Genomic DNA, 27,431 nt, shown 5'->3' on the forward strand with positions numbered 1-27,431 from the left:
CTTTCGTAGACCTTTTTTTTTTTTAGATGGTACGCCTCTATCATAATTTAGCGTCCATAGCAGTCACCGGTAGCCTGTTCAATCGAACTTCGTGCGCGGAGCAGCCTTTGATAATTCGTTCAACTTACATTTGAGGGCACTGAAAGCGCTGCGCTTTTGGCGGCAGTCACGTGGTATTTTTTTCAAATTCGCGCGCTTAAAAGAAAGGCCGGAAAAAATTTAGGCAGGGGAGTTATCTTAACACAGATTGAAAAATTCGATGTTTCTGAACAAGCGCTACAACTTTTATTTTGAAACATTTTCTCTAGAGTTACTATTTAAAAAGTTCATTAAACAATTTTTGTTAATTGCCGAGCTTGGCGGATTGGAAAAAATATTCTGACGTGCTCTATATGGCTCAGAACAATATTGAGCTAATTGGAGACGCGTAGCGCCTATGCCTAATTTTTAATACTTGGTGCTTTTTAGCTGAAACACCCTGTATACTCTTCCAGAAGCCGCCAAGTCCATACAGCACAACAAATAATATCTTCTTTCAGCTTTCTTTTTGGATGATTTCTGACAGTCAGAAAGGCATTTCAAGGAGCGGGAGAATGCCGCATTAAGTAAGTAAAACTCCTCTCTTACACCTTCTCTAAGCGTTAAAAAGGTTGGGAGTCACGGTTGGCAAGCGTGGTGCGCTTAGCGTGAAAGCGCACCACGCTTAGTACAAGCGTGCGAAAAATCGCCCCCACTCACGCTTCGCAAGCGTTATGCATCCCGCAAGTCACGCTTAGGAAGCGTGATTTTTTTAGCTTGAAAGCACACCACGCATAGAACAAGCGTGCAAAAACACGCCCCCCAGTCACGCTTGCTGCGCGTGAAAATATTTAGAGTGTAGAGTTACTGTATGTGGCTCCTGGTGCAGTAACTATATTCACGGCCGCTATATCGGCCGCCGCTCTGCTGAGCGGCTCACGGCGAAGGGTTGACTCAGAACTGCTCCAGTGTTAAAAGGTGACCTTATGCCAACAAAGCGCCAAGCGGTTAGGAGGAGAAAACTGCCAAAGGTATCATAACGCCCGCTTGCTGCGAAGACTGTCCGGTCTTATCCTCTTTTCTTCAAGCACTCTGCGCCCTAAAAGTTTTCCTTGTCAAGTATTTCACAAAAAGGTAAATGAAGAAAATGCGACAAACCATTTCAAACAATCTAATGCCAGGACCATAAGCGTTATTCATACATCAAACAACGCTGATGCAATTACTCACTCTCGTTGAACACCGTCTTCACGCAGGTAATCTTCGCACCAGCGAAGACGGCTGCGATGAACGCCATTACCAGGTCGACGCTGTTCGCGGATGCAAATGCTACCGTGTCTCCACGTTCCAGGCCAAGAGCTTGGAATCCAGCCGCGATGCGCTCGCAGTTCTCTAGGAGCTGTCTACCACTGTAGCGTTGTCCGGTAGGTGCATCAACCTGCACTACCAGCATTGCTGTGCAATTAGTTCACTCCTGCGTTGAATGCCAATTTTTTGGAAGGCTTATTCGTATGATTTTAGGGAACCCTTGCGAAGTTAACGCCACCTTGTTACTTATGGAGATTGTTGTCATCGCCAAACATAAATTATCAACAAAAGCTTTATGCAGTCTGTAGGCCTGTTGAGTTTTTAAAACCATGTGTTCCTGGCAGGAAAGATAGCGCTTCGTAGTGGAACTGATGGTCGGTACGTACTATTGCAAATTGAATATGGGTGGCGTGGTTGTAAAGGGATAATGAGACAGTTATATTACACAAGGATTCCAATTATCACATACGGCGTCTTTAATGTTCAGCGCATCCAGACGGAGGTATGTTCTCCGATTAGGCATAAATGGGTGTAGCATACTGTACTGCAACAGTTCATTTCCGCCTCAGTGAATACAACTCATAACGCATTTTGAACCCACCAGTGCGGTCGCGTCTGGTTCCTCATTCCACGCATTTCTGAGAAATTCTGCGAAGTCGACATGCGGAATCTTGAGGTCTTGAACTGTAGATTTCACGACGCGATCTTCAATGGTGACATCTTCTGCGAAGCTCTGAGTGGTGCTCTGCATAGAGAACCGTACCAGAACAATAATTTTAACACGAAAGTGTTTTATGCCGGGGTCCACCAAGTACATCCGTCACGGATATGACGTTGATAAAATGGAGGCCAACGGGTGAGAAAGAAAAAAAACCAAGAAAATGATACCCCGCTGGGAATCGAACCCACGACGTTGCGGCCGCGACGGGAAGCGCCCGACGCCCTGCCGACTAACCTAACTTGAGAGATGCTAAACACGGCGCGAACGCGCCTTATATCTTTCACACATTCTCTTTCGCGGCGGGAGGAGCGGGGCGGTGCCGCCGCCTGTGAGATGTGAAAAGAAGTAATGCTTCACGATTGACACTTACTAGCGCTTACTTCGAGATTGCGCTCGATATCGGAGGTCATGGTTAAAGCGTCTCGATACCAGAGAGGTAGACTGGCCGCGCTGGCGTCGCCGAGGCACCCTTGACGCAGTTACGTTCTTTGCCTTTGGCTTCGTATTAGCGTGCGTCGGCTCATCGGAGTAGTGCAGCTTCCACGTGCACCAACGGGATTTCTCCGCCACTGACTGCTTCAATTGCGAGAGCACCAACAAAACTGCTGCAATATGCGTTGCAGAAAGGACGCGATTTCGACGAGCGAATGTCGTGCCTTGGTGGAGCGAGATCAGCGCCTGCGAGACAGAGGCCAGCGGGACGCCCGCGTTTGCGGCTCAGGCTACGAACCTCTACCTCCCGTGTTGCTGAAGCGCAGTGTGTGTTATGTATGCATGAGCACAGGCGTCGGCTACCTATTACTAGAAAGCGCACACCGTGCCGTTTCTCTCCTTAATTGACGACGCTTTGAAGAAGTGCATACCGAGTACCAGTGTTGATTATGAGCTTGTTGATGTCACCTTTACGCGGAATTCACGGTTCGCTGTGTCCAGATATATGTTCACAACTTCAGCTACCACAACGGTTTAATCATGATCATGGGCGTTAGTCGTCGCGATAGAGACATGCTGTCAACATGGGTGCATCCACGTCGAACGTGCTATAGCTGCCAAACACGAATATACATTGTACAAGCTCTCATATATCACTACACAATAAGCACTACTTCTGTGAAGACACGTTTCACTTTCGTGTTATACCGATTCCTATGACGGAGGGATCAACCGTGTTTTTTTTTCTTAATCATACAGAGTTTAGAAGACAATGCATGTCATATTTACTTCACGAAACCAAAAGAACCTCAGTCGAAGGGTGATGCACGCTTCGTACATTGCCTTAGTGCTCGTGACACAGACGCGTACAGTCAGGACTTCACGCATCGGCACACTCCGGATTATTTAATTCAGCATAGCTCGTGAAAGGCGCGGGGAGACAGCATAAAAGTTGCATGCTAAGAGAGTTATGACTGTTGGCTGAAATAAACGCTTCTTGAACACAAACGCAACTGTACATTTCGTGCTTCAGTGCTTTCATTTCACATAAATCAGGACTTAGTAGTTGAATCGGCATTGATTTATGCCCTGAGTGCTTTGAATTCTCCTGACTTTATAAGTGAGGTTCCGTTGTATTTGTGTTCACATAAAAATACTGCTCTTTCCTAAACTTCGCACAGATCACACCTCCTTGCCATGTCTCCTTGAGTGAGCGAATCTTGTCACCTGTTCCTTTTACTGTTGGATGAAAGTGCGTGACATAAGAGTGGGATGCGTAGTTACACAACCTGTCATAGCTGTAAACATGTTAGGGAACACCAAATGAATGGCAACAGCGATTCCAAAAATTGTCCATCAGCAAGGCTCAATATCTATGATGAACATCTTTCGTTAAATTCAAGAACATATATTTGGATGCAAGTGATAGAGGCAGCGTATTTATCTTGGTGAGTGGCGGTGTAAATATAATTAGTATTATTTCTTATGATGGTTTAGAATCACATTATCATGGGTGGCGGCATTTGCTCAAAGCCAGTCAGGAAGCACCAGCACATTCAATGGCCCATGCTGTCTCTCCTCTGCTGCATGACCGCTGCCTTCCAGTGACACTAATGTAAAAGTTAGGCCAGTAAGTATGTCTTACAAGTTTGCACGCAGACAAAGATACCGCATCCAGCTAGCTGCAACTGAAGCTGTAATCCAGCACAAATGTAACAAATACTGCGTAAAGCGATGAAACAAGGCAAGCCGCATGGCCACTACGGTGATTATTCTGGCTATGGCAAGGGAAAAACGACAAGACTGATTTTTAATTTCCGACTTCTAATCCTTGTCAGGTATTCGTAGTTTATTCTGATTCGTTATCATGAACTCTCATTGGTCATTGAACGTTGACTGGGCGACGCTATATCGATGCCGCTGATTTTCTGTTGCACATTCCGTAAGAACGTCACGCATAAGTGAAATGTTTGACGCTGTCGCCGCAGAAAGTTGTCGGCCGAATATGTAGCAACGTCGGAAGCACTACTTTTAGGCAGGCTTTTCGTTTCAACACGTCGGGTCAGGTATTTGGTGGCCTTTCATTGCTGACGTCGTGCAAGGATACTTAAAGGATCTCCAATTATTGCAGTATGAAGTTCCATTGCGTAAATGGCTTAAATGATTATGACAGTTTGCCAGCCAGCATAATGCGTCAGGGTGATTTGAGCCGGTTCACTTGGCACGTCTGCTTCGAAGGATGGAAGTACCGGGAAAGGGTCGGGAGGACCTGCGGCTGAAGTTGATGAAACAGAGGCCATTCCCATGCTCTCAGCAGGCTCTTCTGACCTGAGTGCTGGCCTGTCCGCGCACGCATTTTCCGCGGAAACGTGTGACTGTGCTTCCGTAAGTTGCAGACGTATGTGGTCGGCATGTCGGCGGACAATCGCTTCAGGTGTTTCCACTCCAACCATTCGTGTGCCAGATGTAAATATCACCTGTCCGGGTGTCGCATTCCCGTTCCATTGTTGCACACGTGCCCACGGCACATTACAGGGGGCACCTAGTCCTGGCTTTCATCCGATGCTCCTGCACTAACCTTCGGTATAAACAGGTATCAAGGTATCTGACCTGGAATCCTAGCAGCATCTCTGACTGTGACGTTCCGATTTTCTGGGGAGTCCTATAACTGAGTAGCAGCCGCACAAGTCTGTTCTCCTATTTCCCTTCCTTCATTTTCCGAATCCCATCCTTGTCGCCGCTGTTAGCTCGTCCGGGCCCACAGGCCATGGCAGAAACGAAACGCTACACTTCGAACAAGGCAGGCAAATAACAACGCTGATTAGGGCGTTAATAGAGTGGGGCGTTAATAGAGTATAGTGACAAGGGGAAAAGGAAAGAGCACAGAGTCAGGAAAGAGCTGACGCTTGCGCGATGTGACGCCCAGATGGCGATACAACAGATTTCTTCTGAGGATGAGGGCCGGGAGCAGACTTGCTGATGACGTGGCCACCAAAACATAGGTGTTTAGAAGCACAAGTGACACTTTTACGGGTTGAGGGTGTGTCTGGTGGTCTTGTTTACTTGAATTACTGCAAAAGCCAGCAGATGTGTTTTTTCAAAGTGGCAGGCAAACAAACTAATGTCATTGAAGTCGACGGGTCTTCTATTTCAATTCTGCCGACATGGTGTCCCGTACGTGTTGGGAGGTTGAAGTGGCCGAGGAAAGCCAGAAATTACGCAATCTTGAACTCCAACAGGCCCTCTGGTGCCATAAAGTCGGTGTTCCTTGTCCCAAAATCGAAAACAATTTCTTAGCAAGGCCGTTCGTTGACTTGTCGCTTTATAGCTTCTTGCTCTGGCGTCGCAACTCGATAGAAACTGGCATGAAACGGCCCGACGCATTTGTGAAGTATATCATCTTTAGCGACAGGTGTTTGCCGTATCTCTCGATAAAGAAGAAACGCTGTCTTTGTAATGATGGTGCAACTTTGTAGATGCTCTTTCTTAGACCGATGATGACTTGCATTGCTGTGGAAGGTTTGCTCTGAATCTTGGGCTGCGGATGCAGATTTGCCGGATTCCAGAGGACATTTATCTTCCCCAATTTCTTTCGCGTAAGCGTTTGTCGTGCCGTTATTGGGGGAGCTGTACTCCTGGCTATAACTTGTAAACAAAACTTCGCTTTTCCTTCCTGCGACATATCATCTCTTCATCGTACAAGGGAGACATTTCCATCCAGGTGCGCGCTTTGGTCACCCTCAACGACGCCTTCTAAATCCACAGGAGTTTCAGTGCCGATGGTAATGCGCACGCTGGACCGAGCTGACTTCATTTTACTGTACATTTAGGCAAAATTCATAGGATTCCTCTTCAGCGGTAATGCTTGACCTTTAGAAAGCGTTCACGACAGGCACCACAAGTAGATGACTTCACCTTGTTGGTTCATTAAGTACATACCGAGGATTACCTCTCGTGATCATTCATTAGTGTAACTCGTGTCTTAGGGTATGTGCGACCATGAACAGTAACTCCTGCCGTCTAGACTCCAGTCAGCCTTACATGCGTCCTCCATCTTTGGGCGTTTCGGGACATTTGCAAGCAGTCTCACTTTCTTCATCTCGGTGGTGAATGATCCATGACAGACATGACAGAGAAGTCGGGTCAGGCGTCCACTAAATCACTGATATTCTGGCCGGTCAGAGCAACCTGAGGTCGGTGGTTCGTAGCCTTGCGCTACGGTTAGGTCGTGCCATCCCATCACGGCTGCGTCGAGATGCCCTGTTGCTGATATGTTGAGTCGCCATGTTTTTTTTTTTTTTCGTTGGTGAAGTTTTCTCATCGAGACTCCGTATGGCTGTCGGGGTGTTAGTGCTTGCTAGCGTCGATGTCAGTGGTGCAGGATTTTTGGGTTTTGTACCACACCACCATCGGTTCCTGCTTTTAGTTCGCCGAATGCGGGCTCACAGATTGCCCACGAGCCGGGAAGTTGTTCTGCAGGCGTGCGGCGAGATCACAAGTAGATGCACGCGTTGTGACGGTGAACGGGGTGGAAGCAATGGGATTCAAAGTGTTAATGCGGGGTAATCACTGATATCACCTGATTGTTCTCCGCGCTTCCGGAACAGTGCAAGGAACACATGCAGCTCCATCTCATGGTAATGGCAGCGTCGGTATGTGCGGCCGGGTAGGATTGTGGAGGCGGCGGCGGCTGACGACGAGATCACGCAAGCGAGCTTGTTGTCATGGCGGTTAGGAGCGCCATGGCAGGCAGCAGCGGCGTGTTGATTTCAGGGCTCCCAGTAATTGTTGAATTTTCCCGCGCATAACGGCGGGTGTCAAATCCCTTTGACGTCCGCGTCACCACATGTAGGCTTCTGACACAGCAGCGAAGAACTGAAGTGGAATCGACGCCAGCAGCGAACGCGAGCCGTGACCTCACGTGCCACATGCAAGCGCCGTCTTTATTTTCCCCCCTTGAGGTAGCGCGCTCGGCGGTTTGCCCCCCACCCAAACGAGAGCGCTACACGGTGTAGCTCTATACATACGACCTCTCCGACTGCCTTACAGAGGTCGTCAGTGGCTATATCTTTTGGTCCGTTAACAGCGATAGTAGTGTCTGTGCTGCATCCCGAGTATCTTATCGCTCGCCGAATAGTCGAAAACTAATTGAGCGACCGTCTTCGGTGGGTTTCTTGCATATTCTGCAAAGAGCTCTTCTATAACTCCTTATATAAGGAAGCGAACATCATCTCCTCAACGCGCGGCATGGCGAAACAAGGGAAACATCCTCTCAAAAAATCATCATCATCAGCCTGCCTACGCCCACTGCAGGGCAAGGCCTCTCCCATGTTCCGCCAATCAACCCGGTCCTGTGCTTTCTGCTGCCACCGTATACCTACAAACTTCTCAATCTCATCTACCCACCTAATGTTCTATCTCCCCCTCACGCGTTTGCCATCTCTTGGAATCCAGTCAGTTACCCTTAATGACCACCGGTTATCCTGCCGACGTGCTACGTGCCCGGCCCATATCCATTTCTTCTTTATTTCACTATCATATCCTTAACCCCCGTTTGTTCCCTGACCCACTCTGCTCTCTTCCTGTCTCTTAAGGTTACACCTATCATTTTCCTTTCCATCGCTCGCTGCGTCGTCCTCTATTTAAGTTGAACCCTCTTTGTAAGTCTCCAGGCTTCTGCTCCGTAGGTAAGTACCGGTGAGATGCAGCTGTTATATACCTTCCTCTTCAGGGATAGTGGTAGACTACAATGCATGATTTGATAGTGCTTGCCGAATGAGCCCCATCCCATCCTTATTCTTCTAGTTATTTCATGGTTCGGCTCCGCGGTTACTACCTGTCCTAAGTAGACGTACTCCTTTACAACTACCAGTGTCTCGCCACCTATCGCAAAGCGCTGTTCTCTGCCAAGATTTTTCCACATTACTTTAGTTTTATGCATATTAATTTTCAGACCTACCCTTCTACTTTCAGTATCCAGTTCAGTAATCATGAGCTGTAATTCGTCTCCGGCGTTACTCATCAATGCAACGTCATCAGCGAATCGCAGGTTACTGAGATACTATCCATTAACTCTTGTCCCTAATTGTTCCCAATCTAGGGCCCTGAAAACCTCCTGTAAACACGAGGTTAATAGCACTGGAGATATCGTGTCTCCCTGCCGTACGCCCTTCTTTATTGGGATTCTGTCGCTTTCGTTGTGGAGGACTATAGGGGCTCTAGCTCCGCTGTAGATTTCTTCCATTATGTTTATATAGGCTTCGTCGATGCCCTGATTCCGCAGTGCCTGCATGACTGCTGATGTCTCCGTCGAGTCAAACGCCTTCTCGTAATCTATGAAGGCTATGTATAGGTCTCCATGAATATCGAGATATTTATCTTCAGAAGCTGCCCTCACGTCTTGAGGAAGATCTCGGCTCTTTCTTTGATAATGAAGTTCGTGAATGTGTCCTGGAGTGTGGTACTAAAGCGATCTACGGCGCCTCACGGAGTTTTCTACGTAGAAATAGACATGACAGTACTTTTCTGAGTCTCATTTCCTTAACAAGGTGACCCAGTCCTAAGCTTCCGGCTTATTTACGGGTGTTTTAAGGATGAACCTCAAAATCAATATTTCTTGCCTCTTGCTAGATTGATGGCCAGCGATGGCGCTGATATCTGCTATGGTGTGAGCTCCTTTTCGGGCTAGTCACTGGCGTCCGGTACGTGAACGTTTGCAAAAGCCTGTGTGTTTTGTCTCGCGGTTGCGGTCGCGAAGAACATAGCAGTCAAACCTGTAGACATTGTACTATGGACCCTTGACTCCGTGCGCTGACAATGAAAGCAATCACTGCACGATGATAAAGTCGAGCACGCTCGTCGGTCGTCGATAGCCCGAACTGCAGCTGAGTTGCGTCGGCATTCATACATGCGTCATCTTACGTTCCAACGCTACCGCTTGTTATTGCGCATGTGTCCCAGCGTACTCAGGCAGTCGTATCATATGTACGATCTGAGCACAACATTATGAAACACTATACAATGTTCAATTGCATTCAGGACCAGAGTGCACCGTACGACATATCTGCAGCAGCTTTATGCGCGGTAACCTGGTCGCAATGAAAACGATGCATGTATGTGTGCCAATGTTGTGGCTTTGGCAGATAACACCGCAGCCAAGCTAACTTCAGTCGGTTATGCGGAATCTCAGTTTGTCTCGGCGGACCTCTCAGTCTCCCCCGGCTTTCGGTTCACGTTCAAGCAGCTGATAAATATAACGTCAGACTCGGTTACTGAATATCAAATTTTAAACCGCTGTCAAAGATTTGCCGGCAGTTCACGCTGCAAAAAGCACTACTACCGATAAAATCAGAAGCCATAAGTAAATATCCTCAGCGTAACGTATGTATAGAGGGGACAATCTGAATTATTCCTTTGAGGGATCCAAGCTAAATATGTGATCTTTGCAGGCCCGTAGCCAAGATTTTTTTCGGGGGGGGGGGGGGAATTTGCTCAAAGGCTTGAGTATTTGAGAAAAACGCCTATTTTCATTGTTTATTTTCGGTGAAACACCATGCACCATAAATATTTCGCCGCCGCCCCCCTGGCTACGGGCCTGGCTCTTTGGGAATCTTGGTTGGCGCACATGCCTGGCCGGTTTCGCCAATTAGGTGCACTGTCTTTCGGGTTTGCTCCACCTAGAATTGCCGTTGCACAAACCGGTAGTGCTCTGCCACGTAGGCGACTCCGCATCGCTTATGGCAGGAACATAACGCCACAAATGTTACTCCGCCTACCCGTTGAGCCAGTTCACTATGGAAGCATGCGCCTCGCTGAAACATTTCTTGGCTTCGTGCGCTTGGCAGGCCGAAACTCAGAAGCGAAGAGGAAATATGGACGGAGGGGCGCGTGCTACGTGTCACGGGTAATTCTAGCACGATTTCCAATATGGAAGACGTTCGGACGAGGTCTCTCCCCTTCTGAAGGGCTCTTCGTTCCTGCGCTTTTACAAAATTGCCTAGGTTTCTTCGGCTGGCTCAGCATGGCACAATAAAAACTATAATGTACACGAATTTTTCATTTCCTAAGCATATATCTAGGTCCGTAGTTACCGCAGTTTTCATCCCTAGCAGGGCTGGGCAAAGATACTTTGAAATTGTATCGGGATACGATACAAGATACTCGGGCAAGAAGTATTGCAGATACAGATACAAGATACTGCCGCAAAAAACGTATCCGGTATGATACTTGGCAATTGTATAAGATACTTCGATACATTCTCAAATTTGTTATTATAGATCCATATAACGTAGCAGAAAACGCCTATGCACGAAAATGTCTGCTTCAAAATTTCTTAACTGTGACCTATTTTGTTTCACTTGAATAAAATGTCTGTTAGTATCTCAAACGTTTTGCCCTTGTTGCCCAAAGTACATTAGTTTCCTTCCAAAATAACTTATTGGGGTTTGTTTTAGCTTCTTCACAGGACAACTCTTTGTACACTTCGCTGACAGCGGCACTTGCTTTGTACAGCTTGCCGACCATCTAGCAGGTTGCCATATAATCACAAAAACTACAATAAGGAGCCTTCTCACGACGGCCCAAATACAGGTGTGCACTTTTACCTTGTCCGTGAAAGACAGCTTGCACAATACCGTATTCAGGACAGGCGCACAGCAGCAACAACGCTGGCCACGACATCTTTTTTCTCTTTTTTGGGGGGAGGGGGGACGCATGGTGTATACTAGGGGTTTGAGACCTTTCGCTAGCCGCCCGGCCCGCACACATGACCGTCTTCGTCTCACTTGTTTTTATTTTCTAAATAAGTATGTTCGTGAGCTGCACAGACATGACTGATCTCAAGCATTCCTTTCGTGAGGGACATGTGGTCGCCGTGTGCTAAAACATAACCGTGGAACAAAAGCTCTATATTTCAGAATCCGCGTCCAGATATCCGTCATTCTGTACATCGGTATCGATGTTTCTCGAATCTTGACTCCAAATCCCCCTCAGAAATGACCTATTTATGAGACATGGGAAAGGCTTCCTTTCAAACGTCATTTTGTTGAAACTCTCTTCCACCATCATCACTGTCCCGGCCCTTGCAACTAAATTTCGCGACTGCGGCCCGCTCGCTATCAGCTCAGTTTGAGACCCCTGGTGTAAACATAGATGACTTAAAACTGCAATGAATTGTCATATTCTACTTATCTGCTGGCGTAAAGGATTTTTTGTTGATATACTCACTAACGTGCAATCCTTTTAGCAACTTTTCTTCAGCAAGATAACATGTGCAACACAGAAACGTCTCAGACGTATTGTATAGTTCCATAAAGTGTCGCAGGACACCGCCGCTATTCGCGCTATTGCCACTAAGAGCTCCCATTACGTGGCGATTAGTAATACGAAAAATATATAAGAAGGCCTCAGACAGGAAAACAAATATAAGCAAAATAGAGAGGTGGTTGTGTGTCAAACATTCACATTCAATGAGTACAGAAAAACAATACAGAGGGCGCCCTTAATAGCTATGAGCATGAAGTATCGTCAACTTACCTGTTGAGACAGGTAAGTTGACGCAATGCATGGTTGCTAGCGGCGTTGGAAGACAGATGCACAACTCTGCTACCTAAAGGTAGCATATACAGTAACTCTAGGGGAGTGCAGGTGTGCGCGCCATCTAGCGGGCGCCCTTTGAATTATTGCACAGCTGTGCCTCTAGCGGGAGCAATGAGAACTAGCGTACACTGCGCGAGGGACCTAGCGTGCGTGCCGAGTGCGCAGCGGAGCCGGGGAGTGCAGGTGTGCGCGCCATCTAGCGGGCGCCCTTTGAATTATAGCACAGCTGTGCGTCTAGCGGGAGCAATGAGAACTAGCGTACACTGCGCGAGGGACATAGCCCCGGTTAGAGGAGCTTCGCCCCTAAAGATGTGTGGTAGCGCTTGGGAATACTGTGATTATATTTGTACTACCGCTACCTTGAAAAAGCACTTTCGGTTTCCGTATAGAGGAGGTGGTTTCGCAGTGACGTGTAAACACAAGTATGACGTCAGGGGAAGACGGCAACTCGCGACATACTAACAGTAGGTCTTGCATCTGCTGTGAGTCCCACGTGATTCACGTAAACAACGAGGACTCAGCTGTCGTCCGACAGCGATTGCTGCGATTCTGATTCGCGACGCGTGTTTCGCGAGTGTAAAACAAAGCGATGTGAAGTTATTTCCGATTGCAACTTGCTTCATTCTTTTGTATGTAAAACCTATTGCAATAAGTTTGCGTGACCATGAGATAGAACTGAAACCTGAACAAAATCGACCACCAGGGTATACATTGCTCTGCAATTGTGTTCCAGATTTGGCATCGCAATATCTTGAATCATTTTCTTAACAACACTTAAAACAAACGCGCATGTTTTTCCCTCGAAAGTATGCATTATCTATTTATGGAAATAACAGTACTGTATTGGGTGATACTTAACGTATCGCCTCTGCGATGCCAGGTGCGTCTGTCCAAGTGGTCTGCCTCCAACGCATCTCTCGTTTTCTTGTGAAGTCTAGTCATAGGAGCGTGACGGTGCGTCTACTTAGCTTCGCCGTCGTTTTGCAGCCGATTTGAACGATAGTCTGCGCTGGTCCTTGTGAACTTTTCGTCTGTGTCTTCGTGTTGCGTGCGCAATATTATCATTATGATTTGAACGAGTTTTGGCAAGGCGCGCTTATCAAACAAACGTGAACTATACGCAATTTCCTACACTAGCATGGGACGCTACATCTATGCGCAGCGGTGAGTGCACGGCGCTTTGCTAAAACTGTCAAATACAACCTGTAAAGCTGCAACGCGGCAGCAAACCAAGAAACCTAGTTGTCTTCAGCCTCTTTGAACAACAAAGGCACGGCTTGAGTGCCTTGCAATGCAACCCACTGCACACGCCTAGCAAAGAACGAAATTGAAACTGTAGAAAAAGATCCATAGACAGTTCGCTAGCTAACGAAATCCAATCCGAAGCCTGTATTTCTCTAGGTTATTTTATGAAACTCTATGATCTGCACTATTTACCGCTGGTTACGAAGATCTCGGAGAAGCTTGAGCGTGTTTTCTATCACGCAACGCTCCGAATTTTCTTTTGGTTTTAAAACTGCCCTTGAGCAGCCCACGAAAAAGTGGTCCCCTCCTGTACCCACTCGTGATGTGGAACAAAAAAATAACACCGGGCACACCTAGAGTTACTGTATGTAGTAGCATATACAGTAACTCTAGGCACACCTTGCGTCAGACGCCCTCGTGTGGCAGGACACGAAGAGGGGTCACTCCACCTGCTGCCGCTTAAAAGAAAAAGAAATATCTGAGAGCATCTGATTCTTCATTGTCAAAATTTGCAGCGCGTTGCTCAAGCACAGAGACGTAACAGCTGTAACAATTGTTGGTTGGCGCTTGTCCTGTGCGTTCTTTTCGGGCGTTCTAGCTTGTGCTTCAGCGGCAGGCTGCCAGTATCGAGCTGTTTGTGGTTCTTCGTGTGACATTCTAATTTCTTGCTGTCGCATTCATTGCGTCGCCCTCGCGGCGAAACTGTGACTTTTTTTAAAGACTATAGTCTTTCTTGGGGAACCTAAACGCAGAAATTTTGGTCTGTCTGTCTTTGTGTTTGTCGGCACGTCACTCGTTCAGCCACCCGGCCAAAGTTGAACCACTTGCTTACCGCCCACCCATCTTGAACTGGTACGGCTGTTCATACTTGTGAACGTTGTCGATCAAAAAGTAAATATTACGCATATCTGAAGCGCAACATCATTAGGTAAGTATTAGGTGGTGTGTTCCTTTAATAGAAAATACATAGATACGCAATTCTAAAGACCATAGTTTCTTAAGCTGCGCTGAATATGCGACTGCGCTGAAATTTGTCTTCCTCCGTGCCCTCTGCACAAGCTCATGGTGCGTTTCGGTTTCGGTTCAGTATTGCATTGTACAAATGACAGGGGGCGCCGCTCTGGCATTCCTGTTTTACCCAGGCGACGTGTAAATAAGAGAGTTTGTGGAGAGTACTCGTTGAGTGCGGACGTTTCTTCTCCTTCGGCGCATCGCGCCAAACCGCGTGTTCGGGCTGGCCGGCGTCCCCGCCGGTCGCGGCCGGTCTTCGCCTACCGCTGCGCCGGGACTACCACGCCGCAACACAGCACTCATGTTTCCCGACGTATTGCCAGATGGCGTCCATATCTCACGCGGCGCCTCTTCTATCGTCTTTAGACGACATTTGCAGCGAAGCACGCAGATACGCGGCCAATTTTCTAACACGAAAGTGTCTTATGCCGGGGTCCACCAAGACGTCAGTGACGCATTTCCATCACGGAAATGACGTCGAAAAATTTACACAATCAGAAGGCAAAGAAAAAAGTTCCGTCAGCGGGCATCGAACCACGAACGCCCGGTCCGCAACAACAGATGCCGGGCACGCTATCCACTGCGCACGGTCACAGACTTTAGAGGCTTTACAAACGTGCCTTTTATATCTACCACTCTCCCAGTCGGCGGGGGGGGGGGGGGGGTGTTGCCCTCTGGGAGCGGTAATGTAATTCGTCACTACTGCGGCTTCCGCGATTAGCACCTGCAACGCGTTACACGTCAGTCCCATTCGGCGCGTTTTCAACAGAAGTTCAATTTCGTCAATGCGTTAACACACCGCGGAGTGGCGATCTTAGCCCAAGCGTCGTAAAAGCGTCGGCCTTGGTCATAGCATCACGCTAACCCAAACAAAAAAAAAATGCCCCCACCTCTCCGAAGGGAATCGTGAGGAAACGCGAGTGCATTTCTTCCGCCGAGAGTACACGGCGTAGTAATTTTATTGGCGTAAAGCTGGACACAACGACGCGCTCAAGTGTCTCCTTTTTGGGCGCCTCTTTCAACGAACGCTTCCTACGTGCGTTCGTAATCACCTCAGGGATGTTACCACCGCCTTCAATGCCGCCCAAACGCGTTTAGAACGCGCTGTTTTCAGGCTGTGCCAAGGAAGCACAAACGCTACAAAAGCGTTTCAAACGCACTGCATTGAGGCGGTGGCGCAGGGACGAAAGAGAGCGAACGGCGAGACAAGGAGCGGCGAAGCACTGCACCTACCCTCTCCTACACTCTCTCCACACACGCGGGAGCTCCGCCGAGCTCCCGCGATGCGAGCGCCCTCACACGCCAGAGCGCGCTCCTCCTCTCCACTCACTCTCCGCTACTCCGCCCGCACTCCCTGCTCCGGTTGCTAGGGGCGAGGATAAGCGCGCGCGCCCACAGCTGTTGCTATGGGAGAGGGGAGTGGGAGCGGAGAGGCGCGCGGACACCGACCGACGCCTGACATAGCCCGACTATAGCGGGGGACAGACGGGTCCGATTTTCCATGCGATCCGACGGCCGACGCCGCGGTGGGGAAGAGGGAATGGTGGCTGTACGATGCTATGAAAGGTCACCATTCCGGTTTCCCCTCCGCCGTGTCGGACGTCGAATCGCATGAAAAATCGTACCGTCTGTCTCGCCCTTAAGCAATGCATTCGCATTTAAAAAGAGCTCTGCGACGCGCGCGTGCCATTCTAGAGGGCGCCGGCTTGCATCACCTGGCTGTAACACCGCGTTCCCCGCTCACGGCCGGGCTACCGGGGCGGCACGACGCACTTTGCGTTTCCCTCGAGTCCGGCCGTGGTGTTCAATCACATTTTAACATGCCGCGGGATGGCGACCAAGTTCTGCGTCCAATATGCGACGCTCTTCTGGCTATCACACCTCGTTCTGTGATTACGCTTGCACCGTTAACTACTACAGCTACCACAAGGGTTAGTTTAATCATTTAACATTGACGTTAGTCATCGTGATGGAGATGTACCACTAATCATCAAAGTGGATGCATCCACGGTAAACGGTGCTATAGCTGCCAGACGTCAATATGCATTGTACAAACTCTCTTATATCAATAAACAGTAAACATTCAATTAGTTCTGTTATGGCACACTTTACTTTCGTGTTATTCCGATTACTATGACAGAGGGATGAACCATCTTTTTTTTCTGAACGCTGCCATCAAGTTATAAAGAAAAGGCTAAGCGGTCGCGCTGGAGATAGGTGGGATGTGATTACATACACTGATTACACTAGGTGCTTATGAGCATTTTTACAGCGGTACTGTTAAGCTTTTCGTTATGCGGTGCGGAGTCGACAGGAAACTATCATAAGCGGCCAGCGCGCTCTCTGGCTCTTTTCCTTTTCGTCTTCCTCATCTTAGTCAAACTTTATGCTTAGTCAGGCCAATGAAGCCAAGTTGTGCTAAGATCAAGCTAATTAGGCCGAGCCGTGTCATTATCACGGTAATTAAAACTGTCAGTTAATACCACGCTGATTACGGCCTATATAATTAGGATAATATAATTAAGCCCTTACTGGCTAAGACTTTTCTAATTAGGACATGGCTTAATTAAATCATGCTAATTAGGAGCTTGCTGATTATTGCATGCTATGAGGAACTTCTAATTCAGATCATGCTTATTAAGACCTTGCGAGTAAGGGTCATGTCAACGCACACTTTGGCAATAGCAAGGCCTAGTTACCATAGCCCTAATTAGCGCAAAAATAATGAGCAAAGTAATAATTAGCGATGTCTTAAACATTTTAACTAAATAATGATTTCATTAACGCAACCTTAGTTGGTATGTCCTTAATTAAAACTGCATGAATTATAACGGTCTAACTCGCAAGGTATTAATTAGCATCTCCTTAATTAGAAAACCACAACTACAGTGACCTTAAAGGGGTGGTGTCACCAAAATTGCGGCTTGCGCGTTCTTTGCTGTAAGCGCTTCCTATAGCTCCTGGAAGCATGATGCATGCACCAAGATTCATGTATTCTCGCTAAATAATTTAATATCGCCTTTTGATGTCGACAAATTTCGGTTTCGGTTTCTGGGCGCCGAGGTTGGACAGTGACGTAGAAGTGTAGGAGGCTTGGTCACGTGACCACACAAGGCTGTGAGGCACTTAGCCAGGAAGCGATCAAAACTCGGCGAGTGATGTAGCAACCGATGCTTTGCCGCTACTATAGTGAACTAGAATATATTCTAGTTCACTCCAGCCGGTACGTACGTCGCGGAGGTGGCGGAGGTCCGGAGGTCACTCACGTTTCTAGAGCAGATCTGGTCTGACGTCACTACAACTTTCGTTGCTCCTCCTGTAGATCTACGCCAGAGTTGGTGCGCCAGCGATGAGTTTCGATCGAGAGAATGGGCATTTGGTACACTTTGGAAGTAAATTAAAATATATTCTAAACGTTTACTGTGTCCGACCCTTCGTGTGGAGTGTCCTTGCTTACAGAGGAAACCCGCAACAGGCTTGTTATAGCCTCGAAATTTCATGGCACCACCCCTTTAATAAGTATGGTCTTGCTTCGCTTGATCTCAGCATGGAATGGCTCAAATAGCTTGATCTTCGCATAGCATGGCTTAATTGGCTTGACTAAGCGTGAAGACTAACTAAGACCACGAAGAAGAGGACGAACAAAGCCAGAGCGCGCGACGGCCTCTGATGATGACCGTTTCTGGTCGACTCCGCACGGTATAACGAGAAGCCTAAAGGGACACTGAAACGGTTTTGATGATTTTGTACGAACACATTTGGCCGGTAGAACAAGTCGTAAGGATCATTTACGGCCCGATTAAGGCTATGTTCATTAACTGTGTAATTTATTACAGGGCTTTAAAGCTGCGAATCGCCACCGATCACAGCGGCTCAGCTATGATCCCGCCCACTTCCAGTGCACGTCGTATTGGAAGCGCGACGTCACGCAGGCGGCTGTGATCTGATTGGATATGTCCAGTCCACGTCACTGAAACTCCTATGGGCAACGAGCGTCGTCTGCCTGTGTTACAACTGGTTCCCTTTTGACGTGAGCTGAGCGACAGTGTTTATCTCGAGGTTTCTTTCTTGGACAAAATGAATTGCCCTAGCCGTGTTGTGTACCATATACCTAGCAACTGGTGACTTGTAGCTGCGACATCGTGCAATGTTTGTGAGGCGGGAACCCTTCAGCATGTCGCTGCAATGAGCGTTGCGCTCTCGCTGTCCTTTCAACGCTACGATCCACTTGTCTGCGGTTGTAACTTCACCCCTGAAGACACAACCACATGGCCCGAGTTTACGCTTATCGGTGATCGTTCTCGAATTCTTTTTGTTTGTCCACATGCTTTTGTCGCCGTACAGGAGAATAAAAGAATATTGGCTTGCAGTGTGGCGGCACCTGTCGGAGCAGATATCAACCGCTCCGCGAGCTTTGTCTTTGTTGCCAGATGGCGTGCTGCCGGGCACACTGGGCTTCCGAGATTGCGCGCAACCTGTCGGCGCGCAATATCGGTGGCCATGACTAGGCGAAGCTCAAACCGTCGAATGCGCTCATGAGAGCGCTGCGATCGCCAGCGATGCCAGCGTGTCTGTGAGTTCAGGGTGCAAGGCAGGGTGAGGAGGACGGTATAGTTATAATTGTCCGTAGGGGGCTTGGTTACGGTGCGTCGCTTAATTTCTCGTGTGAATGATTTAGGGATGCTGTTGCCTAAACGCTGACAAAACTTCAAAAAACCTTTTCAGGGTCCCTTTAAGAGCTTCGCAGCAAAAATGCTGATACGCACGTAGTAATATTTACACGGTGTATTTACATTTCATCCATCTGAAGCATAACCACTTGACCTTTTCTTTACAACTTGATGGCAGCGTACCGACAAGAAAAAAAAAGGATGACGATAGCGGCGTTGGTGTCCGGTTCCCGTTAAAGTCTAGAGACGACAGCTGCGCAGAACTGCTTATAGGGCGCATGCGCGTATTCTCGTCCACTTCGCTGCTGTGCTCTGTCTTACGGCGCTTATTAACTCGGCGGACGGCGCTCGCGCGTTCATTTTAAAAAATGGGCGGCTGTACAGTACTCACGGATTGAAACAAGGCCACTTAGGGCTAAGGAACGCACATACTTGCGCTTCCACCATGTTCAGTTCGGGTCATATCGGCGTAACTTTCACTAGAACGCGTAGATCGGAGCCAACATCATCTATAGAGAGCAGATTCGTCGCGACATGAAGTGGTTATCTCGAGCAATTGCTCATATCACTGGTTATACCAAAAAAATTGATGTCGCGTTTGAATCCGTGAGACTACATGGCCATCATGTCGGCGATGGTCTCATTTCGACACTCGGTGATGTCATTGGCTTGTGGATAGTAGGCGGTGGTCTGGCGGTGCCTTTTCCGGCTGCATCTCAAGATCGCCTCATCTCAAGTAAAGGCCATATTTCTGTCAGTGATGGGGACCTCTGAGGCGGCATGACGCAGGACGATGTTCTCAATGACGAACATGGCTACCTCAGAGGCACTGCCTATGGACAGGGTCCTTGTTTCGGCGTGGCGGATGAGGTAGTCGGTAGCTGTGACGATCCATGTATTTCCGGAAGTCGATGTTGCGAACGGCCCAGTAAGTCCATCCCGATTAGCTGGAGTGGTCGGCGAGGTGGTTCGATGGGGTTCAGAAGTCCAGATGATCATCTTCCGTCGCTTACACTCTCGGCAAGTCCTTACGTAATGGACGATGTCGGTAGTGAGGCGAGGTCAGTAGTAGATTTCTTGTATCCTCGCGAAAATTGGCGGTGTTGCGCGATGAGAAGAGAGCCGAGTGAAATAAGAGGGCTTGCGACAACGCGCGCATCTATAAACCACGCAGGGAGCGGAGAAAGTAAGAACGCCACTCTCCGGTGGCCAGTAAGTTTTTTGTGGTCGCTTGTTTTCATCGGGTTGCCAGAAAAGCTAAGTTTTGCGCCGCAAGAGTTTGTTTGGGTAGCCGAGGTTAGTGGCCGCGGCCGGGCTTGCTGGGGCGTGATCCACATGGGAGCGCGTGAAAGCGTTGTACCGAGTTCACTCTCCACCCGTGCCTGCTGGTTTCTCCGTGCCTTCACAAAAGTACTGCACGCTTTCGATGAGCCATCGCTGGGCGCCGTTCAACGAATTCGATCGTTCGTAGGCGTTGTACTACTGCGGGAGTCCGGTTTATAAACGGCAAAGCACATGACGCTACTGTTGCGCGAGGTTAATCATGGTCCGTTCGCTCGGTGAGGAAAGACGTCATTTTTGCCGGCGGCGTGATGCAAGGGAGGGCATTTGCGGCACGTTTCCTTTCTCCGCAGGGAGGACACGTGACTCAGAGCAGTTGTGCTGTGAACTCAAGAGAAGTCCTGGCTATCGCGTAGAGCGCGCCCCTGAGAACGCGTCAACAGACGTTTTGCATGACGCGGTACCTCACTCCACGTAACTAAACTCGCGCGCACCCCCACTGGTTTTCAAGAATCACTCGTGCGTCCGGCGCCGATGACAGCTTTTGTACGTTTGCTCTCTGTAGACGCGCGTGTTTTAGTTTATTCCTTTTTCTTTTCTAGCGTAAATTTATTCCAGGACGCCGGCATTCTTCTTCAACGACGCGTTTCGCTTCGACGTGCCCCACTTTCCCATTGTTTGTGGTACTCCTGACTGGACTTGGACAAGACGGGAATTCTTTGCCCCCAACGAAGCGAATGCCAGTGACATGCACTGAAAGAGACGGGCTGTTTGTTTGTGTGGTCTTTTCTTTGCGCAGTCGTCGAGCCGTTCTGTCATTGGTTCGAGTGATTGTGGTTTCCAGTAGGCTAACTGTTGACTGTTGCAATGTTGCAATTCAGGGTGCCCAGCCTTCTGGTCGTCATGCAAAGCTTTCAGAACCTCTGCACGTAATGCTGAAGGTACTACGAGGAGGTACCGAGGTACCGGTACTACGAGGAGGGCGCGAGACAGGCAGTCGGCGTCTCTGTGCTTTCTTCCAGACTCGTAAACGATGCTAATGTCGAATTCTGGAAGTCTCAGACTCCACTGTGCGAAAAGACTTGAAGAGTCCTTCAAGCTAGCTAACCACAACAAGGCGTGGTACGTGGTCGCTCGCAACACTGAAAGGCCTGCCCTAGATGCAGGGGCGAAACTTTGATGCAACCCAGACGATGTCAAGGCGTTCCTTTTCATTTGTGGAATAGTTTGCTTCTGCCTTGGATGGCGAACGGCTTGCACAACCCTCTCCATAACTGATAACCTTGTCAAGGGTGTCCGGAACATGAGGTACCCAGCACCTCCACCAGATATCACGTGGTTGTGACGGTTAAGGAAGCAATCGCAACCGGTAACTATTGGGCGAACTTGTGCCCAGAAAGCAAACAGACATTCAATGTGCTCCGACATCTGCGCACACACCTGTCGGTCGTCGAGTAATCAGATCGGCAGTAAAGGGCGTCGGCAGTTATACATTCTAAAAAGACAGGGCGTGCAATTATTATTATTATTATTATTATTTGGTTTGAATACATAGAAAACACGAAGATACAGAGGGAATAGGGAGGGAACAGGCTGACAACTGCCACCTAAAGGGGCACAACGCCTGCCTGCTCATTTGGGAAAGGGGAAACATTGAGGAAAGGAAGATAGGGGGAAAGAAAAAGGAAAAAAAATAGGTAAGAAAAAAAAACAAATAACACAGACGTAAACACGAATAAGTGGTCACAAGGGAAAATGCCTATACGCGCGAGGCCAAATCGGTATTTTTTAAGAAAGTCCCGCCGAGCAGCACAACCCCTCGGGAACAGGCAATCATCAAGGTTCGTACACTTTAGACCAATAAGTCCATATTCCTTGATGAGCAGTGCTCGCTGCATAACAAATGCGGGACAATAAAAAATTATGTGTTCTAGTGTGTCACAGGAGTCACACGACGTACATGATGGACTGTCTACACGACCTTGTCGGTATAAGCGCTCACGCACTAATACAGAGCCAACTCTTAGCTTATATAAGAGGGCTCTGTCACGACGAGGCAATCCACGACCACGAATACGGGAAGGGAACAACCCGAGGCTTGTTACACGTTGGTCAGGGTGCTGCTTTAAAAGATGTCGGCGGATCAACAGACGAGCGTTGTCTAACAGGCATGAGATTTTTGGCAGTCGCACTCGTTGTGGGCACAACTTGAAGCAACGTGATCGGCCTCTTCATTCCCAGCAATACCCACATGCGAAGGTATCCATTGGCAAATGATGGACACCGCACTAGAAATGATGTTTGTGGCAGATTTTACAATGCTGCATGTAATTGGACCGTCGCAGTCTTTTCTCAACAGTCTGCTAAGGGCAGCACGAGAGTCTGTGAGTATGACAACTTTTGGTGCTCCTAATTCGTCTTGAACGTATACGGACACACGAAAAAAGACACGACACCACAAACGCCGGCCTGACTTCTTTCTTGTGTCCGTGTTTGCACGCCCTGTCTTTTATTGCGATAGCAATTATACGGACAGTCTCGGCTGAGTTTTGCCATCGCCGCCGTCATGCATATATATATATATATATATATATATATATATATATATATATATATATATATATATATATATATATATATATATATATATATATATATATATATATATATATATATATATATATATATATATATGTAACCACGCACATGTAACCACGGAAGTGGTTACATGTGCAGAGGTCCGATTACATAAAAATTCATAAAAAAGAAGGGCGTGTGGCAATATTCGTTAAAAGGGTCCTGAAGCACTTTTCGAACTAATCATCGAATGACGTCAAAATCGGAGTTTATGGCGTCACGAATCGATTGCCACAAGAATTTGTCGAATCTGTCAAGAACTGTAATAAAACGGAAACTTGGGCCAGTTGGTTGTATTTCATATTCACCGGCAGCGCAACCACACACACGGACAGTGAGAAGAAGCGAAACGGAAACACAGCGCTGACACTCACAACTAAACTTTTTGTTGCAGAAACAACACTTATTTCATCAACCGCCCCCCCCCCCCCCCTACGTTTCCAGCATGCGCAAACTGAGAGAACGCATACAGCTTGCGTACGGATAAAAGCAAGAAGCGAGGCGAGCCGAACAGCAATATACATCAACGTTACACGTGCTCGTCGAAAATTCAAACTCACAGTCATATAACATCACGGTACTGCGTAAGATACGGCGTAAATGTTGCCTTCTCCGCCCTCAATAAGCTGGTTAGCGTGTTTTAGAAAATTCAGGCCCAAATAAGCAGAAAAGAGGATGATAACGTTTGTAAGGTCAGGCACAGAAAGCAACATGCGCCATGTAATATGTGTGTGGTTTATTCAATTCCATTGACATGCGGGGCGTGTTAAATCGGACAAACGGACAGATGTGTCAACATTAGGTTAAAAGAACACGAGAATTTATTAAACACAAAAGGGTATGAACTATTAAACACAGGTGCGGGTGTGAACCAATATTCAGTGATGTTAACATTTTAAAGAAACATAAGAACCAGTTTGTTAGAAAGTTAAATTAGACATAGTACATTAGGAAACAAGGGGGGTCTTGTATCAGCGAACCATCGTTGACGTTATATGACCGTGAGTTTGAATTTTTAGACCAGCACGTGTAACTTTGATGTATAGTGTTGTTGGGCTCGCCTCGCTTCTTGCTTTTATCCGTACGCAAGCTCTATGCGTTCTCTCAGTTTGCGCATGCGGGGAACGTAGGGGCGTTGATCATATAAGTGTTGTCTCTGCAATAAAAAAGTTTAGTTGTTAGTGTCAGCGCTGTGTTTCCGTTTCGCTTCTTTTCTCTGTCCGTGTGTGGTTGCGCTGCCGGTAAATATGCTGTCAAGTAGCAGAGACTTGTCGGTCGCTTTAAGCATTCTCTCTCGCCACTCGTCCCGACGAAGAAGCTGGAAGCTACACAGAGAGGGAGGGTGCAGGGGCGAAGGAAGATACGTCAGAGCGCGGCATGGAACACGTGCTATGAAACTCAATATCTCTCTCACGCTGTGCACTGCGGAGCATGGCGCCTGTTCGTGGCAAGAAGCGCATCAGAACCAACGCCGCTCTTGATTATGGCCAATAGCATGCTGTCTGTTGTTCGACGTCAAAGGGCAGGCACCCCGCCCACCGAAGAGAGGAGCACGGGACTCTGTATGAAGAGAGCGCGCTTGAGGAAATTGTAACTTCGTGATCCGCTTGTAAACTCCCCTTACAAAGCACGACTGCAAGATTTGACGGGCCTGTTCATACTAGCGTGCGCTTTCCGCAAGACGTGTTTTCTCACCAAGCCCGAGGTGTGGTTCATGACCCCTTTAAGAGAAATTGGTTATGCGATTTCGTACACCTTCGAATATAAAGACAGTCATAGAAGTAATTCGGCAACAAACCTATCTTCTGGCATGAGGGGCGGACCCGTACAAAATGTTTAAAGGAAGTCAGCTCAACAACGCCAATGTAATGTTCTAGTCTACAGATACACTGCGAATATATTCACTACTAAATTGCATTATGTGATTCATACGTTCCCTTGCTATTACGTGGTTTTTAAATACACCACTGAGGGGATTTGGAGAAATCTTATCCTTACGGGGTAGTCTAACGTTCACGTAAAGCATGTCGCGCCAGTAATTTCTCGTTTGACCGAAATCAGAATTCATCTGTAATGTCATGGGATTGAAACCTTCATACAATGTTCTCCCACAGCGTGCTGTCCGCAGTTAGGCAGCATTTTCACTGCTTCTAAGTGATGCGTCTTTCAGATTGTTCGTTGTACGCTTGTGCAATTGCGGAAAGCTTACGAGCGAACTGCGGCGAATATTACAAATTAAAAAAAAAGAGAGACAGCGGGATAACCAGAAACCTCCATGCCAAATAGGTTCCTTAAAGTTTGGTTCATTTTATGTTCTTTTCACGTATTAAACGTATTAACTTTTTCACAGAAACAGCCTAATACGTACTGTTCTCTTGCGCACAGTTAACTTCGCTTGCAGACTGGTGCTTCCTTCAACTGACGCTCACTGAACGTATGGTGAACGTCATCGGTGCGACCCAGATGCTAGGACAATCTTGAAAACTTTCTTCCAAGAATTTAAACTAGTATGACGGACCGGAGTGGAAATCAAAGAAGAAAAACAAAAAAAAAACTATATTTTTGGCCGAAACGAAAGCGTACGTGAAACGTTATTTATTACGGCGTTCCGAGTGAAGCCTAAATATTTTTTTCGGTTTTCGGTTCAAAAGAAAATTTGGTAATCCGAAACAACTGTGGTCATGGAACGTGAGCAATAATCCGTATCTCGGGGGACTGTATTAGGACGTCTTTCAGGCACGGATTCCAAAGTAAAGACTTGTTGAAATTTTGTTAAAAATGAAGAAAGTGGGAGCCGGAGCTGTAGACGTAAGTGGGCCTTCGTGTGGCAGTCACACAGGCCAGCCTGGAGAGGTTCATTCTCGGAGCTGTTGTTTTATGAGTGTACAGTGGGCTAGCACATCAGAGACTGCACGCGATAAGGTGCTCCTTCTGAGATCATTCTCACTCCCTCGATGCAAAGCAATCTGCTTGCTCAGAGAGTCCGTAATTCACTTATGAGAAAAATGAATGTTTTTATCTCGTACTGTTTTTTATTGTCACTTTAGTTTCAAATTTTTTGTGCAAAAACAAAAACCGTTACGGACGGTTGCGGATCATTCTTTTTTTCGTTCCGGAACAGAAGCATATTAGATCTTTTTTCGGTGGAATTAAACTAAAAGCGAAATGAAGTACATTTCATTCCGACACCCTGATAAAAACTAATGACATTAGTATGTTATATAGAGCCAATGGGTTGCGACGACGAAGAACGCCAACTCGGGGAAGTTGTATTTCGACAACACATCTTTTGTAGCCAATGTCTCCCACTCCATTTCGATGGACCTCCATTAATTGTTTTAGAGTAAGTAGGACTGGTGATGATGGCATTGTATGAATTAGAATATTCAGCAAGTATATCCACAGCAAAATGACTGTGCAGTATCAGAAAGCATTATGTAAGTAACTAACCAAGTGGGCTGCTGATTATTCCAATGCTAGTGACGTGTATTATGCACGAAAGAAGTAAATGAGCTACCATGAATTAACTTTAGCGGTACGCAGGAAATTTTTAGGCACAATTTATGAACTACGAAATCTTCCAGTGTTTCCAAAATACTTCTATTATTTCGAGGAAGACGTTGAAAAGACGAGTTACCTGCGCCATTTTGTCTCGTACCAGCCAGCGTTGCACACTGAAACGCACTGTGGTAACACTGTGCCCGGTCGGGTCGACGTGTTTTAAATTTACGAGAGCAAAGGAATAAAAAAAAGGTTTCGTGACACAGGTGTACGACGCTCCAATTGTTCATCGCACGCTGTGTTTCTGCGCGGCTGAGCGGATGAGGTCGGTTGATTGAGCCGCGCGACAGTTGCTTCAATCTGCCCGCGACGCAGAGCAGGGCACACATCCGGTCCACGCGTGAGTAAGAAAAAAGAACATTAGCAGGTCGCGTAGCTGTAAGAGTGAACAACACGTGGCCAGTTCAGATGGCGTTTCAGGACAATGTAAAAGCAGACTCAAGGGAAGTTATTTTGCCCTTTTATATGACTATGTTCTTTCCCAGAGGCAAAATTACATAAACTGCTGGCCGCAGGCGATAAAAAAAATTCTGTTTATCAATACCGAAAAATACAGAAATGACAATAGCTGCATTCATTCTGTCATGTCTTAATTGCTCTTACATAATACTGTGATGCAACCACCTAAGGAAAGCGACACGACTCGTTGTTTTCTTACACACTAGCGTACAGGATAACTACCGTTGAGTTGCCCAATTTCCGCAAAGCGCGTCCGCTTTGTTAGGTGCCTGTGTGTGGTTGTTTTACGCTGTGTGCGCGTGAGTGTATAGCGCGTGTATTTCAAGAACTAAAGTGTATAGCGCGTGTATTTCAAGAACTAAAGCACACCAGTCCTTAAGCTGTTCTGCTTACAATTCGTATGCAGGATTGAGAGACGAGGAGAGAAACGTTTACGAGCCATACAGTTTCACGCGCAAAGTGTAGTTTCGGCCACCATACTCTCTTTGTCG

At 47.4% G+C, this 27,431-nt stretch overlaps 1 protein-coding gene across 1 annotated transcript in view; it reads right to left on the reverse strand.

The window, feature by feature from the left end:
• The window catches only part of LOC119372442 (luciferin 4-monooxygenase), a 151,048-nt gene extending 124,437 nt beyond the window's left edge, over positions 1 to 26,611 (reverse strand). The window contains exons 1-3 of the mRNA XM_037642923.2: positions 26,558 to 26,611; positions 1,928 to 2,071; positions 1,249 to 1,456 (exon numbers count right to left, since the gene is read on the reverse strand). Coding sequence (XP_037498851.1) covers positions 1,249 to 1,456; positions 1,928 to 2,071; positions 26,558 to 26,566 — 361 coding nt within the window. The 5' untranslated portion in view covers positions 26,567 to 26,611. The remainder of the gene's footprint in view (positions 1 to 1,248; positions 1,457 to 1,927; positions 2,072 to 26,557) is intronic.
• Positions 26,612 to 27,431: the final 820 nt, after the last annotated feature.

This window comes from Rhipicephalus sanguineus, chromosome 10 (assembly GCF_013339695.2).
Source record: "Rhipicephalus sanguineus isolate Rsan-2018 chromosome 10, BIME_Rsan_1.4, whole genome shotgun sequence".
Taxonomy (NCBI): domain Eukaryota; kingdom Metazoa; phylum Arthropoda; class Arachnida; order Ixodida; family Ixodidae; genus Rhipicephalus; species Rhipicephalus sanguineus.